The sequence below is a fragment of the Triturus cristatus genome, chromosome 2_2 (assembly GCF_964204655.1).
Source record: "Triturus cristatus chromosome 2_2, aTriCri1.1, whole genome shotgun sequence".
Taxonomy (NCBI): domain Eukaryota; kingdom Metazoa; phylum Chordata; class Amphibia; order Caudata; family Salamandridae; genus Triturus; species Triturus cristatus.
Window position 1 is genome coordinate 1,091,752,538 of NC_140582.1, and position 16,595 is coordinate 1,091,769,132.

Below are 16,595 nucleotides of genomic sequence, written 5' to 3' on the forward strand. Positions count from 1 at the left end.
TGGGCGGAGGTGTCGCACCTCCTTCCCAGGATGATCACACTGCTCGAGAGGGAAGCTTCAAACCCCTTGCCGCCTTTGTAATGCGGCCTCTGCTGCTAGCAGCAGATGGCAGCCCCCGGTTCAAACCCCACTTTTGGCAGAAGAACAGACAGGAAATCGTATTGAAAAAAGGAGGTGTGCCCCCTGTAGGACGCTGGCTCTGTTTCTACTATACCAGAGTAAGGTATAGAGTGCACAGAGTCCAGTGGATCCCCAGAAGTATAGCAGAGGCTAAAGTAGATAATACCTTACTCTCTTTTGTGGTAGTGTGGTTGAGCAGTCAGGCTCATCAGGAGGATAGTGTTAAGCATGTGTTGTACACACTAGGGCAAGGACAGAATATCACTCACTCAAAGACTGACTCCAGACCAATTGTTTGCATAAAATGTTGGTGTTTTGTTGTTTTATTCTTAGGACCAAGATTTATTTAGTAGCAGATAAGATAAACTCTTTATACAATGTAGCTTATCAAAGTGCAGTGAACACTGGCTTGGTAGGAATATTCAGATCACTTTTTCAAAGCAGATTTGTAAACAGTTAAATAAATGCTTCTAATTACTTCTTGATTACTTTTAGATTACTGTTTTAGTTTTGTATGAAACACACTCCTAACATAGTTTAAACAACAGAGGACATTTGTTAGCGGTTAACTCTTGTGAAGGCAATAGCATACTTTTTGTGCAGTACAAGACAGTTCATAACTTACAAGAATGTTCAGAAAAAAACCCACCATTCAGTCCTTTGGGGAAAACTAAGTGCTAGGTTTACAGGTGAGTACAACGGTTTTAGGATTGGAGGGTGGAACCAAGGTTCCCCAAGGTTCAGGTGGGCACTCAAGGGGCACCACCAGCGGCACTAGGGCGGCCGGGTGCAGGGTGCCAGTGTTGGCCAATGGGGCTAGGGAGGACTGCCTGCCTTTTCTAAAGACAAAGAACTTCTGAGGACAGCGGTCCTGTCCACAAAGAAACCAACACCTTCTGTATTCATGAGTCCTGCCCACTCTACACCTGACGCCCAAGCCAGAGTGGCCACCGGTCCAGTGAAGTCTACCCAGCGATCCTGACCTCGAAACCATCAGTGGCTGACCTCTCCTGGACACCACGAAGAAGCCTGAAGTCTCATCACAAAGGGTCCCCCTGACTGCAACCTTCTTCAGTGAAGATTTTCCCGACGTTTAAAGGCACTCCTTGATCCTAAGCACCCTGATTTTAGGGGAGCCCAGCTGACTGTGCCCAGGGGTCCACCGACGCCCCGACTAACCTGCCCAGTCATTGGTCACCTTCGTCCAGCTTCCTGGTCCGAGCCTGCAGCCTCTTTGTGAAAGAGAGTTCACCCACTCAGTTGCATTGGGCGCCCGATGCTATCTTTGCACCCTGTACCTGGCCGACCCTGTGCCACTAGTGGCGAAAGCTTGGTGCTAAATTGTGCCCCCCCTCCCGTGCTTACTTAAACCCCCAGGGCATGTGTTTTGAAACTGCAGGTACTTACCTGCAAAAACATGCATCTCTCATTACCCCCAGTCTCCATAGACTAACATTTGGCTCCAGGCATCACCTTTGACTTCTGCACCCGGCCGCCCCTGTTCCGCCAGAGGTGTCCACTCTAACCTTGCCCTATGTTGGTGCAAACTGTAGGAAGGTGGAATCTGACTGCATGGTTACCCCCACTTTTTTCCTGGTGTTTTGCTGGTTTTCGACTAGACCGACTGGGATCCTGCTAATCAGGCCCCAGTTTATCTGCTTTCTCCCTAAAATTGCAATGCATGTACTTTAGGTACACTCCAGATTGGATACTGGGGTACCCTTATGAGTCCCTAGTATATGGTACACCATGTACCCAGGGCATAGGTACCCCAAAGGTCTCCCAGGGCCTGCAGCATGTATTATGCCACCCCCCTGAGAGACCATTCAAACTGACACCACAGGTTTGATACTGAAGCCTGTGTAAGGTGGTGCATGCACCCCTTACTTAGATATAGGTTCACTATATCTATTCTAAATCACTGCACATATAAACCTATAAGTCACCCCTATGGCAGGCCTTATCAATCCTGAAGGCAGGGTGCTGGGTTTTATGTGAGAGGGTGGCCCTGCATGAGCAGAGCCCCTCTGCAGCCTTCGGAACCTATTTTCCGGGGTTGTTTGTGATTCAGCCAACCATATATATTTAAGTGCATTATAACCTTGCGGTAAATGCTAACTTTAAAACGGCTGCTTAGAAACATGTTGTGTTTGGTGTCAAACACCTTGGAATCATACCTCCTCACCAGTAACTGGTGTGGAAGGTATGATTCCTCCCTTCTAGAACCACTACTGTGGGTCACCGGGCTACCCAGTACCAGCTTTCTCTACCTGGGCATCACAAAATGGATTCTGCCAGCCACAGACACGAGTCTGTCCTTCTGCTGCTGAGCCAAGCCCGAGCAGGGGAAGGCTTTTCAATAGGTTTCCTGTCACAGGGAGGTGTGACCACCTCTCAGACAGGATTTAGTGTATTGGGGCTGGGTGGGTGCACTCAGAGAGTTTGAAGTCTGCACTGGGGGCACACTTGGTGTCCCTGTGCATAGTCCAGTTAAAACTGGTTGCAGGAGCCATTTGCACCTGCTCTGGTGCGAAACTGGACAAAGGACATGGGTGTAGCCACCCCTCTGTCCTGACCCCTCCCATAGGTGGGTCCCCAGAGTTTGTCCCACCCCTTCCTTGGGTATAAAGTAGGAACCCTGACTACACAACTTAAGATTTTACCTGGACTAAACTCTGCTACAGAAACCAAGTACTTTGACGATCTACACTACGCTGGATGATTGAGGAATCTCCCTTGGTGTAAAGGAGTAACTCCCCTGCAGCAGCATGCACCTTAACGCATCTGACCGGTTTGCATCTCCCGAGCTCCTGAGGACTCCGAAGATTTCTGCAGCACAGGAGGTGGGTTCCTGAGATCTCTGAGGTCGATCTGCTCTCTCAGCAATTCTGAGACCAGTATCCCTCGTGGGGACCCTGCAACCCGAACCCCCTGTGCACCGTGTATTTTTGCAGCAGCATATGCTTTTCGGTGATACCTGATGCTATGCTTTGGGCTACTTGTAGTCCTGGCGCCAAGCAGTATTTCCACCAAAGATTTCCAGCCTACACTCCACAAGTGTTCCGTGGGCTGCTATTTCGGGATTCAGCTCAGGGTCCCTTCGCGATCGCTGGTCCGTTGACCTGTGGGTCCCTGTGAAGGTAACTTTGACTTTCTTTGGGCTTCCCTGGTTGCTCCAGACGTGCCCTGACTCTGCATTGCTTGGAGAATCTCCAGGACCTTGCTGGTCCTCACCGAAGCTTATGTCCTCTGCCCGCGTGGGTTGCAGTTGCCAAGGCTTGTTGGTGTTTGATCCGGACACTGCCCACTCCCCTGCCCCCCCCTCTCCCTTCCCCACCACTTGACATCCTTCGTGGGACAGCTCACCTTTGGACTTTGGTCGTCGTCAACGTCTCCTGGTCCCCGCGGCTGCAGAGTCAAGCATCACATCTTCACACCTGAAGCACCCGACATCAGTGGACATTCGTCTATCGTGCCCATGGTCACTCTGAAGTGACCCAGACTCTGTCCCCTCTGCTTTCAGGTTCTTCCAACCTCGGATCCAGGCTTGGATTCCACCGGACACTTTTCTTCTTCCCGGCAGCAGCACTTCTAAACATCACGCCATTGAAAAGGACGAAGGTTTCAGACACCACTTGACCCCTATGCACCCGGCTCCTCTGGGATAGGTAACATTGGTATCTCTGTACTCTCAAGGGTGTTGGCCTTAGAACCTTGTTGTTCCAAGGGGTTTGCTTAAAGTCCTCTCCGTTGATTGGGGACTTATACGGAGATGGCGTCTTGTTGTCGTTCCAGGATCTGCAGGGGACATATGACCTACCGAGGGGGGACTACCTTTTGCATGCTGCCTTGGTACGTGGGATCCAGAAACAATGGAAGATGGGGCTGTCTGAACCCCCAATTTCCCAGGGATGTCAATACGTCACTATGGCGGCGGGTACAGTTAAGGCCATCACTTGTCTCTATAGACGGCTGTCCACGGAGAGGCTGGCACCCTTGGATGTCTTGCGGGGTAAATGGGAGGGGGATCTTGGCAGGCCCATTCCTGAGACGACTTGGGCGCAGCTTTTGCGGCGGGCCTGGAAGGGCACGCACAATGCTAGATTTCAGTTGATCCAATTTTACACCCTTCATAGGGCTTACCTCACTCCGGTCAAAATTCTGCGGTACTTTGGAGGCTCTCAGTCGCCATGCCCGCGGTGCGGGGTAGAGGGGGCTGATTTTGGTCACATGTTCTGGTCCTGCCGGGGCCTGGGCTCGTACTGGGCAGATGTGGTGGCGTGTCTGAATCAGGTGACTGAGCGTGAGTTGGAGGCGGAGATGGGGACTTGCCTTTTGTTGTGGTTTCCGCATACCCCCCGTACCAAAATCACGAGCAAGTTTTGCGATTTGGGTCTGATACTAGCGAAACGAGAGCTCACCCTGCATTGGAAGGCCAAGCCCGGTCCGAGTTTTCGGAGATGGAGGGGGAGTTTCCTGGCCTGGGCGGGAAGCGAAGGGACGCTTCGGCTTCAGATGGCCAGGCGGACCGCTAATGATAAGGCACTGGACGTGGCGAGGTCGTGGGGGGTGTTGGTGGAAGAGCTGCGCTCCTGGGAGACTAGGAATGTGGAGGATGGAGATTCTGTAGACATGGACGGGAGAGTAGAACCTGGGACGGGGTCGGCGGGGGCTTCGGGGGAGTTCATGCAGGGCGGGGTTGCTTAGTTACACTCATGGAGGACTCGATATCTGCACTCTACCTTGACAGCTGATGAGGAGCACGGGTGGGTATGGGGCTGCGGAGGGAGGTCACTGCGGGCCCCTTCTCTCGTGCAGAACACTGACAGGGGTTTGCCCGTTTATCCAGAGCTGGGACATCTCAGGCCATAGGGCCCGATGGACGGCGATTGATGAGGGGTTGCTGCGGGCACACTGACTGGGGCGGGTGGGAGTAGAGGGGGCGGTGGGTGGGGGATATAGGGTAGGAACGTAGCAGAATGTATTTCTCCTGATGTGTATTTTGATGGGGGATTCCTAGTATGATGCTAACGTGTGTAATGTTGGTCCACAGGACTTTGGGTGTGAAAAAATCAATAAAAATCTTTTAACAAAAAAAAATTAAAGTCCTCTCCGAAGTGTCCTTTAACTCTAATATTCCAACCGCAAGTTTCCCATGGGATTCTACGGAGCTTGTGCTTTTGTTCCCACACTTCACCCGTCCTCCATGGGTCCCCTGTGTCACTACTTTGGGTGGTTCCATGGGGTCCCAGCGATTCTACGTGCTCTAGGCACTGTCTAGTTAAGTCGTGGTTGTTATACCACTTTCTTAGTATATGGTTCTGTGTCCCTCTTGAGCCTGCTATGTATTGTGCTATTTACTGTCGTTCTAGTGATTTAATATTGTGTGATTTGTGTTCTAATCTCATAAAGAGGTTAGTAGAGTGTTTAGTAATAAATACATATATTTTATATATCTCTTGTGTGGTTCTCCTTTCATTTGGTCATTTAGGAGGTTCTGATCTGGTAAAACAAGCTGCGTTACATTCCTTCGAGACTTAGCCTGAAGGCTGCTCTCCATTGCTACCAATAGGATAGCTTTTAATAAAGGTTGTCTTTAACCTAATCATCAATAAGGGTTGTTTGGAATGGTACAAGGTGCCCACTCTAATTAGTGGTCCGCATATACCAGACCAACTTCTCACACAAACCCCCGAAGACCGCGATTGTAAGTCATGTATTTACCTGTATTTCCTGCTATTTGCACTGTCTATTTTTGTACATTGCTAAGTATTGCTACTGTTGATTGACACCACACAGTATTTCTAATTCTACTGTAAAGTATTCCTATTGCTGCTTACAACACATTCCTACTGTACCTGAAAGGATTGCTATTTTTGAACTGGTACTGACCTCCAATTGAGTTCTTCTCGGTTCTGATATAAAAGCAGCATAGTAATATTTGTGTACAGCAATTGCTTAACACAGCCCTCTGATAAGCCTAACTGCTCAACCGCACAAGAAAGTGAAGTATTCTCTAATTTAGCCTCTGTAAAGCCTCTGGGGATCCACTGGACTCTTTGCACACTATACCTTACTTTGGTATAGTATACACCGAGCCAGCTTCCTACAAGCCTCCATCAGAAGGACACGTTAATTACCTTTGGCAATGCTTTCTCTGGTGGATACTCTGTCTGCAGATTACTCACCACCTTCCCACTGTGTGCAACTGACTCTTTCCCATCTAAAAAAAGTACCAAATTGGAGATCTGAACATTAGCACAAAAATTAGGGCTCTGCGTCTGAGGCAGGGTTAGACAGGGACAGAAAATGGACTCTGGTACCAAAATAAAAGTGGCCCCTGTTACTGAATTAGATTAGTGAAAAAGTGTCCCATGTTTGCGAATTGGGGCAGTTTTGAACTTCTAAAGAAAGACCGATGTGGATTTGACCTTGCTGCATGCAAGGTTTGTTTTAATATCTGGGAAATCAAGAGTAAAAACCGGCCCATCAGACCATAAAACAGGACCACAAAAGGCCAACCTGTCTGGCAAGCCCTTGAGGCACTGTTTGACTGCCCTGTAGGCCGGCTTGACCCTGCTACTCCGAGGGCGTGGGCGAAGTCCAGAAAGAAACTGACATCAGGGCACCTGGGTGGCCCATTTTTGTGGCTCCAGTCATGACTACCTTGGTGAAGCGGAGGAGATGCGAAGCCCGTGACGTCACCTGCTGGCTCGCAGAGAATATGGTGAAAACGCTTCTGGAACCAGTTTGGTACCTTGGATATTCTATAGGTGACAAATCTGCAGTTAGATTTTCCTCTTGAAAGAGGGTTACTGAAGTTAACTTACTTGTTCTTAGCTCCAAAAGCAGTATCATGTGGTGTCTACATTAAACCTGTCACTGCTCCGATTGATGGCTTTGGTCTAGGATGTTATTTTTATTTACGAATTTATATCTTAACCCACCTAAAATCTCTAGTGACTATTAAAGTCCGATTTTGTGGCCAGTGATCTAATTTAAAGAGGCAAATCACTCTAAAATTATAATGTCTAGCTACTTTCAGTAGGCCGTTGTCCTGCTACATCATAATAGGTCAAATAACAACAAAAACACACTGATTTCTACTGTATAAAAAGGTTTCGTTCATACCATAGATTGAAACAGTTTTGAAGGCGTGTCACTCCGAACTTCACGTTCTTCATCGTACCATGCTATTACTGCAGTAGTCCAAATGTAAAATTGTGCTTAGTGACATTTAAAAAAAAAAGCAATCTGGCTGGTGTAAACTTAAGAAGTAATTATATCATTATTAAAATTCTTCATGTTGGATGTTAGATCTGAAACGTAGTTTGAACTACACAAGACCGCACATGCTCACTTTTTTCAGAATTTGCATTATCGAGTGTGTGTTTGATAGATCTATTTAAATTCTATGTAGGACTTCTAGGCTATGATGGTGTGCTTTAAGCTTTCTGTATCCCTGAATACTAGTGCTATATATTGCAGTTTGTAACTTCACTTTGTTTTACTTCCATATTCTTCATGAAATCTGATAGACTGGAAACGGAGTGAAAGGTGTCTGGTGCCCATTTAATTTGTGCTCTTACAGTAGTCTTAAGAAACTTAAAAGTAGATGTAATTCTGCTTGGGAAACATTTAGTTAAGGTGGTGGGTTTGGGCCATAATAAAAGGGGAGGCAGACCCAGACTAAGGTACTCAAACCCATCGCTTAAAGTGGAGGTGTTTCCTGCTCCTTCGTATTAATCCTAAACTGTTAACTAACATAGACCAACTAAGTACATTAAGTATGTTTTCTCTATTTTTTTCTTGCAATCTACTTGCATAACCAACCCACACCACCTTGTTTTGAACTTTCTTATGTGTCCCACGCCCATTTCCTCCTGAATAATGGTGATGCCCGCATAGACTAGGAAAGAGGCTGTAGCGCTTTTGCACAGAATACACTAAAGCCATTCCACCTGTGTGACTTTGATTTTAGCAATGCCTCTTCTATCCAGTTGTCCATATAATACATTTTATGTCATTCCATTTCATCTGTGCAAGGGTTTTGGTCATGTTCTTTGACGTCACTTGCAGATATGTCATATTTGGCCCTTCTACGAAACATTTTCGGAAAGACTTCTGGGTTTTTCTCACTAACTTTATTTAAAAATTTAGTGGCTGTACCCCCCCATCTCCCCCATATTGGAGAATAATGAAATAAGTCATTGCAGTTGGCAACATATGCTTACTAAGCTATCATCCACACACCTTTACGTGTAAATGCATGACATTCTGGGCGTTTTTGTGTATATTTTAAATATATGTGAAGTCATATGAGCATTTATCAACTGCTTTCAATCAAGGTTCATGCTATATAACTACCTATACACACATATACATTACTGGTCCTTTAATATGTTTTTAAATAATTAATAGCATTATTTTCCTATTTCTAAGCACCTTAAATGCCAACTACTGATTTTTGCTGTTGCCTCACGAGGTGATACCCCTTTCCATTGAGTGTTATCTGCTATTGCACTTTAGGCATTGTTTATGTATGTGTGAGGTGGAAAATAAATGCTCTTATCTTCATAGGGTAGCACACACATTTCTCACTCATTCTAAACTTCCATTTGCAGTATTAAACTTTTCTTAAAATTATTACCAATTATCCTCAGTTCCAGTCCGTAGGTATGTATTTATTAGTAGGTATGTATTTATTATATTTTTTTTTTTGTTCTTTCCAGATATTCAGGTTTTGATGGGAAGCCTGGTGTACCTGCGACAAGGTATAGAGAACTCGCCGTACGTTCATCTGCTGGATGCAAACCAATGGGCAGACATTTGTGACATCTTTACTAGGGACGCCTGTGCTCTCCTGGGTCTCTCAGTTGAATCACCTCTCAGTGTTAGGTATAAGTTGTTCCAGTTGAACGGACACTGTGGCAACCTTTTTTCCATCTAAATAGAGTTGGAAGTCTATTTAGACAGGGTAAAATGTTGGGCTGTTACAGTTTGTTTCCTGATGACACCATGAACATCAGATAACTGCACATTTTGATCGATGTTTTAAAAAAATTTTTTTTTTACAGCTGTGAATGGCTTTCTGTAAGTGATATTTCTTGACAAGACTTAATGGGGTTTCATATAGCAGACAATGCTTTCACACCAAGCTACTATTTTGATTGTGGAAGGTCAGGATGGGTTTATCCACTATGCAGCTTTGCAGGAAGAAAGGTTATCTGCCAACTCCTGGGACCAACTGTTTCCCATACTTGCTTTACTGTCGTTTATTTAGTCCTTTTATTTGATGAGTTTGTAGACGGCGACTAGAGCTACAGGGATGCAAGCTTTGGTAGATTATGTGGACCTTTCAAGCGAGTTGATTCACCACTAGGCACTTCTTTCTTTGTTTTCGATAAACGTACCTGATTGAGGACACTGAAGGCTTAATGCCTCTGGTATTGAGGTACCTCACCTTATGTACGTACCTGTAGCATGCTGATGTGGGTAGGAAGGTGCTCCAGTGACTTACAAGGAGAGAATAGTACTAATTAGCCTACACTGGCTCAGCCTCCCGGCACCCCTCACCTCCCATGTGTTATCTTTATATTCGGTTGAGTGGACTTGGAGCACTGTCAAATAGGATGGGTCTTAAGGCTTCATCCCGAGTGTAACACTGATTTAGTCTCCTAACAGCTCCTGCAACCTGATCATTACCTCATAGTTTGTTCAAATCTATACAACATAACATTGCCCCTGCTCTCCTATGCGTACTGTTACATTTTTAGTCAATTTGAAGCCATCTTAATCATTGACCACTATCTTGTTTGATGTTTTGTTGCCTTTGGGAACTTTTCCAAAATCCTTCACTGCTTGTGGTAATGGCTGTTCCCCAAGTGCGTGTTTTTGTGCTTGGTTTTTTAACCTAAGCTTTTCCCTCTAACCAAATCATCTGTCATGACATAAGATTTATAGTCGCTCTCAGGTTCATCTCCTGTGACAGATCTTTGTTTTTTCTGTGTACATACCATAACATGTTATTAGCAGAATGTAGGACTTAAAACCATTAAGTAGTATTTGGCACAGTTGGTGGTGTATCCTGGATTTTCTATCTGATGTTTGGGTGGGTAGATTTTTTTTTTGTTCTTAGAATTTACTTAGAAAAAATGTTGCCGTAGTTAATCTAATACGTTTGTTTTGCATTGAATAAGGCTGCAGTGCAATTTTGTATTAATTGCTGCTTAGAATAAACAAAGTTATTTTTGGTTGTCTCTGTTTAAGCAGTTTTGTAAAAATGAAATTGGCATTACAGATTGCATTGCCTTAACTTATTTTGCACATCAATTTTTCTAGTTTTTCTGCAGGCTGCGTAGCACTGCCAGCTCTCATTAATATCAAAGCGGTAATAGAACAAAGACAATGCACTGGAGTGTGGAACCAGAAAGATGAGTTACCTGTAAGTATATGCATCGGTCTAAACAACCGCAGTCTTATTTCATGTTAATTATAGGAGGACTCTGTTTTCACTACATTTTGTTTATTTTTTTTTTAACTTTTTACTGTTACTATTGTTAATTCAACAGATGTTAATCTTTATGCACCAGCTGGTGATCCGAGACCAAGGTTCTGTCCCAGGAAGGTATTTGGCCTGATTAGGTTAGGGTCATTTTATATCAAAATTTGAATCGTAGTAAGGCTTTGATTTTGGCACCTTTTCGCAAGCGTCTGTGAGTAGCAGTAGTTCTAGGGTTGGAATGCCTGTCAAATCTGTGCACACCTACAGAAAAACCTGTTTAATGGTATTCACAATATCTTCTCCAATTCTTTCCCACACTGGAAGAGGATGAAAAATTACTCCTGACCAGGGTATGAGTAAAACGCTTTTCATCGTGTTGACAAGAGGATTCGGGGAACGTGAATTGCAGTCGCTCAGCTGATTTTTGCTTGAGCAAATATGAGTGTATATTTGCTCATATAAAGAATAGAGTTCACAAACATTTGCTAGGGGTGCGGTGTTCTAGGCCTCCTCCTGTGAACTCTTGTGAATTCCAGAAAATGGTAAACCATTACCAGTGCAATTTTATCTATCTATTGATCTATCTCCTAGGTAGTTCTAGGTAGGACCTACTTTGCATAGGAAAAGTTTTTTTAGTTTTGCCAATAACTTTGGCGCTGTTCGATTATTCACAAAATGTTCAAAATTAGTACGACAGTCGGTTGAGCTGCTGTGTTGAAAGTTTCGAGTGATTCGCAAGCGGGGCCGAGAAAACCGAAGCGGGGGGAGGGGGGGGGGGCGGGGGGTGGGGTGTCCCAAACACATTTTCCCCATGCAGATTCCAATAGGGATTTTAGATACGACTACAGCCCAAACTGCTGAACGTAATTCCACCAAATTTGGCAGAAAGGTAGCTCTTGGACCAGAAAGCTACTTTTTTATGGATTTGTGTAAATCTATTCAGTGGTTATTGAGAGATTGAGGGAAATCCAGATTTGTATATATTGGGACACAAAAGCTCAGTGAACCCACCCACTCTTGTGCTGATATCTGATTGGCTGACAGCATTTCAGCCAGGAAGTGATGGCAGCCATCTAGGGACTCAACTTCAGCCAAATCCCAGAAAAAAACGTTAAAAAAAGAAAGGGGGCAGGATAGGAATACCCAGACCCCCTTGTTCTGGTCCTGGGGTCCCCTTGGGACTCTGCTAGGGTAAAAAAGCACTTGAAAAAGAAAATGTTGCTGCAAAATTGCAACAGAGCTGCTAATCTGCCACAAAAAATAAAAGAAAAAAAACAAGTGTGGTCTCCCGCACTTGTTTAATGAAGCACTCGCGTGGGCCAGGTCCACATATTCGATACAGTTAATAGAGTGGGGCGCACATTGCCCCCTCCAAGGGCGTTCCTGATGCAGAGGAATATGAGGACATCTCCACCAAATAAAGAAGCACTTCATTTAGTCAAGAGGAAGTATCTCTGTTTGTTGGAGATTACCCTCTTTGTTGTCTTGTCATCTTCTCTTGATCTCTTGACGAAGATTCCTGTCATCACGTATTAATGGATGAAGACGCTGGAGGAACAATCACATTATTGAAATTACATGCGCACAAGGTCACTGGAGACATAACACCGTGGTCGTTTACGCATCTGTAGTGCAGAATATGCCATGTCTTCAGCTACCCTGTCATCTGTGCAAGAAAGTGTCATTTATTGCTCCTCTGCAACTACCCAGTCTAGAACATCTTTAATAAATACGGCCTCACTTGGGATCCGGGATCCCATCACCCCAATAGCTATTCGTCGTTTAGGAAGAAGCAGTGCTAACTGTAGGATTTTGTATGAGATCTTGCGTCCCTTGTCAGAGAGATGGAGATTCCCACTGTTTCCTCAATGCGGGCACCACCTCCTTTCAGAAACCATGCACCCCTGCACAGTGCCATCCCAGGTGTACGAATGTGGCACTCTCCTCCCCAAAACATGCGCCCCTAGTCTCCTTGCCTATGTATGTGCGGTGCAGGTAATTAAAGTGGAGTAGTTTAAATCAGTTGTTACAAGACACCGTCTTTACCAGACTGCATGCATGATTCCAGTCCGAATCCTTAATGACTCCCCACCCCCAATCTGTTTTCCATGCTGTTTTTGCTTTGTACATACTCTTCATCAGGTCACCCTGAAGAGCTTTACAGAACAGGAAGATAAGGTGTCTGCTCTCCCCATCTATTCTAATCAGGCCCCCAAAACCTGGGATGGTGATGGGGCTGTTGGGTTTGGGCGCCAGAGTTCCTACACAGTATTTTCTAATTTGGCATACTGCAGGAAATGGCCCTTCCCACATCAAAGGTGTCCTGAGCTTTCTGAAATGTGAGAAAAACCTCCCCCGGGTTTAGATCTTCAGCAAATAGGGATCTGCCCTCTCTCCACCTCTCCATGGACATATCCAGGTCAATAGAGCGAAATGGTTCTGGATCCCGTAAGTGTTATTGCTTGTCGAATGGAGCCCTACGTCACACTTTTGGGCTTCGGTCCGGTCTTCCAGGGCTACGTGCAGCTGCTCTATACGAGCCCCATGGCTTGTGTCAGGGTGTTGGGGTGGGAGATTTCAGTGGCCTGGAGGGTGGAGCAGGGCACCAGACAGGGATGTCCCCACTGTTTTCAAGATGGCAGCCCCAAGGCCAGACCATTACAGGAGCTTTATATACATCCTGAAAAATTCAAAAGTATGATCTTCCCTGTTTATTAACCTGTACAGTGGTCTTCTGAATGATAGCATCCCGGGTATGGAGCATGCCTTTCACAAACTCATATGAGTTGCCTGTAACCCTTTCCCAGTTCTCTTAGTTTGAATGTTAACCACTTCTTCTAGTGATCATTTAAGGAAGACTTGCTGGTACAAGTGCATCCAAAGTTATTGATGATTCCTGAGTGCTTTCAGGTACTCTTGTGAGCAATTTGATACTCCATGCCTGCATGCTAAAATGAAATCTAGCAGACCTTGTCCTTTGATCTGCTACTTCAACCACAATTGATTGATATACCTCATTACCAAAATGTTGTCCATCTGTGCAAGATAAAATGAACTAATCGCTGGCATGTCACTTCATTGTAATGTATGGAACTAGAAAGTCTTGTCACTTGATAGAATGGAAAGATCACTCTGGAGAACACTTTCTGCAGTCCAGATATCACTGCACTGTGTCTCAACTGTCCACTGTAGGAAGCTGGCTCTTTATATGATATACCAAATGAGACCTATCGTGTTAAGAGTCCAAGGGTTTCCTTATGAGTGGACGGGGGGCTTGCTATGGCAATCCCAAGGTGCTCTGTTAGGCGGGTATGTGGCCGAGCATCTTTAGGCTGAACACACAAGTGAAAATACACCCAATGGTTAATAAATGAGACACACAGCTCAAAAAGGAGATTCACACGAATTTATAAAAATAACAAGTAGCTAATTTTTTTTTATTAGTTGTAGTGTATGCAGTGGAGAACATGGCGGCAGCTAGTTGAGCTGCCGCTGCACCCGGAGGTTCTGCCTACCTTCACGCCATGGTGAATGCGTGCTGAATACAGAGGGATTCTTTTCGCCTGATCGGCGTGTTGGGATTGTTCTGCCCTTTTTTTTTTGGGGGGGGCGGCGTTTTGGGTGTTGTTTTCCCCTTTGGGCGGTCTGTTTGGGTTCCGACTCTTTCTTGTTTCTTTGTGCGGATGTGTGTCGGATCTGGTATAGCTCCTAGCCCGGTCTTGGCTTCTCCCTGCCCGACGCGGTGGGAGGCAGCAGCGCTGGAGCTGAGGAGGAGCCGGAGAGCAGCAGCCCGTGGTCTCCGCCGGGTCATCCGGGGAAGGGGCAGCACTAGCCGTATACCACCCAAGCTGGAGAGCGTCGGGGAAATTGACAAGTGCAGCAAGGAGGCAGACGTCGGAGCGTTGCTGCAAGGGAGCCCGGAGGAGCAGCCCCAGGCTTGTGGCGGTTTGTTGGTTGGGGGGGGGCCCCAGACTCAGGTTGGACGCGCCGCAGTTGTTATCAACCCCCCTGCCTCAGCCTCTGTTTCTCCCCAAGCTTACAGTAAAATCACTAGGAAGGGGAGAAAACGCGGGGGGGCTTTGCAAAAGTAAAATCTGTTGGGAAGGATATCCAACAGGTATATGAGAATAGGCTGGAGGATAGTCTAGATGTAAGCACGGATAGTGTTAGTAATAGCACGAACAACAGTACGAAGGAGGGCCACGGTAGCAGAAGCGCTAAGACGAAGACCGCAATAAAGAATACCTCGACCTTTCTATGTGGAGAAATTAAAAAAAGGAATATAAAATCGGGCAGGTCTAAAAGCACTCCTTCAGAAGCTAAGCTCAAGATTACCCCTTCCTTAAGGTCTTACTTTAAGGTCCTCCTGGAGGTTCTGTGCCTTGTGAGACAGGGAGGCTGGAAAGTCAGGGAAACAATGAATCCATAGGGGGATCTGCCAACATAGAAGCATCAATAGCAGAAAAGACAAAGTCGGGAGGTTCCCCACTTGTTGGAGAGCTGGGCCCATTTGATACTGAAAGTCTTGCTTTGTAGGGGAGAGATAACGCAATGGAGGTAGTAGGCCAGGCCCTTCAAGTTGAATCCCCGGATACCTCCAAGGACATATCTAAGGGGTTGGGTCTGGAGGGTGGAGGGTCAGACAGTGGAGTGATGGCTCAAAATCCAGAGGTACACTCGATTTCTTCGTCGGAGTTCCTTCTGGCCTCATTATCGGCGGATATCAAAAAAGGGTTTGAGGTCTCAGCTGCAAATCAAGGAGAAATCAGGAGCTTTTGCGAGTCACTGGATAAAAAAAGTGGACCTTTTAAACACCAGGACGGAGATACCAGAATCTAATGTGGGGGCATTAACAGATCAGCTCGATGTCCTGAAAGCTGATCTAGTCACTCTCAAAAGAGATGAAGGGGTCCTGCGAGACAGGCCTAAAAACATTGTAAAATAACTCCCGTAGGAATAACTTGAGAATACTGAATGTTCCTTAGGGGAGCGAAAGCGAAGCTCTCAAGTCCTTCATGATCACACTTTTAAAAGATTCACTTGAATTAGAGATCTCCGAAGACAAACTGGGCAGGGACATCCAGAGAGTTCACAAAGTCCCCTTCAGAAGAAATCCGAATCGACCTAAACCGAGAAAGATTCTCATAAACTTCCATACTTATTCATTGAAAGAGAAAATCCTCAACCTATCTCTTAAATACAAGTCACTGAAGGTTAAGGAGTTTTCATTCCAGATTAGATCAGACCTGGCTAGAACAACGTTCGATAGACAATGGGAGCTGGGTAGGAAGCTGGAGGACTTTAAGAAGCTAGGAGCTGTGGCTCAACTTAAATTCCCTGACTCTTTAAGGATCATGTTTAAGAACAAAATTCATAATGTGAGAACCGTACAGGATGCAGAGGAACTGCTTGCTAATATGCTAAGCAAGGATCAGTGAACTGGTCGGCGATACCTTTGCATAATCTTTTCTAGCTTTTTCCCCAGTTTCCCTAGGCCCCCTTCACAGCATGCTTTCCAAATACATATACTATAAATATTCTTCTATGCAGCAAAATTAAGGGGAGTATAATGCAAGAAAAATAAAAAATAAATGTATATATGTATATGTGTATATATATATATATATGTATATTATTTTGCAAATTGCTCCTGTTGCTTGAATGAGCACTCGACAGCCAGGTAAGTGAGACCACTTTATTGCAAACGATGGAAATGTCTTTTCATCCGTTAATTTTCTTCCTGTAGCCAACGCGTTTCGGAGCTGTGCGCTCCTTCTTCTTGGGCTGGTAGGTGAGCGGCGGAATTGGCAGTTTTCAGTGGCTTCCCATAATTCTTTACACTTGGTAGTGGATAGGTCCATTTAAAGCTATAGTAGCTGCACGGTATGCTGGGACTCGTAGTTTGCCATCTGCCCAAATTTTTTCCTTTCGTGGGTTCCGCTATTCACCAATTCATTGAGAGGTTTCAGAG

General features: G+C 45.5%; 1 protein-coding gene across 3 annotated transcripts in view; it reads left to right on the top strand.

Annotated features, from left to right (window-relative positions):
• RMND5A (required for meiotic nuclear division 5 homolog A) overlaps positions 1–16,595 on the top strand; it is a 288,575-nt gene that overhangs the window by 224,991 nt on the left and 46,989 nt on the right. For all 3 annotated transcript variants that reach the window (XM_085642633.1, XM_085642632.1, XM_085642634.1), the window contains 2 exons: positions 8,853–9,018; positions 10,462–10,564. In XM_085642633.1, the coding sequence (XP_085498759.1) occupies positions 8,853–9,018; positions 10,462–10,564 (269 nt within the window). The remainder of the gene's footprint in view (positions 1–8,852; positions 9,019–10,461; positions 10,565–16,595) is intronic.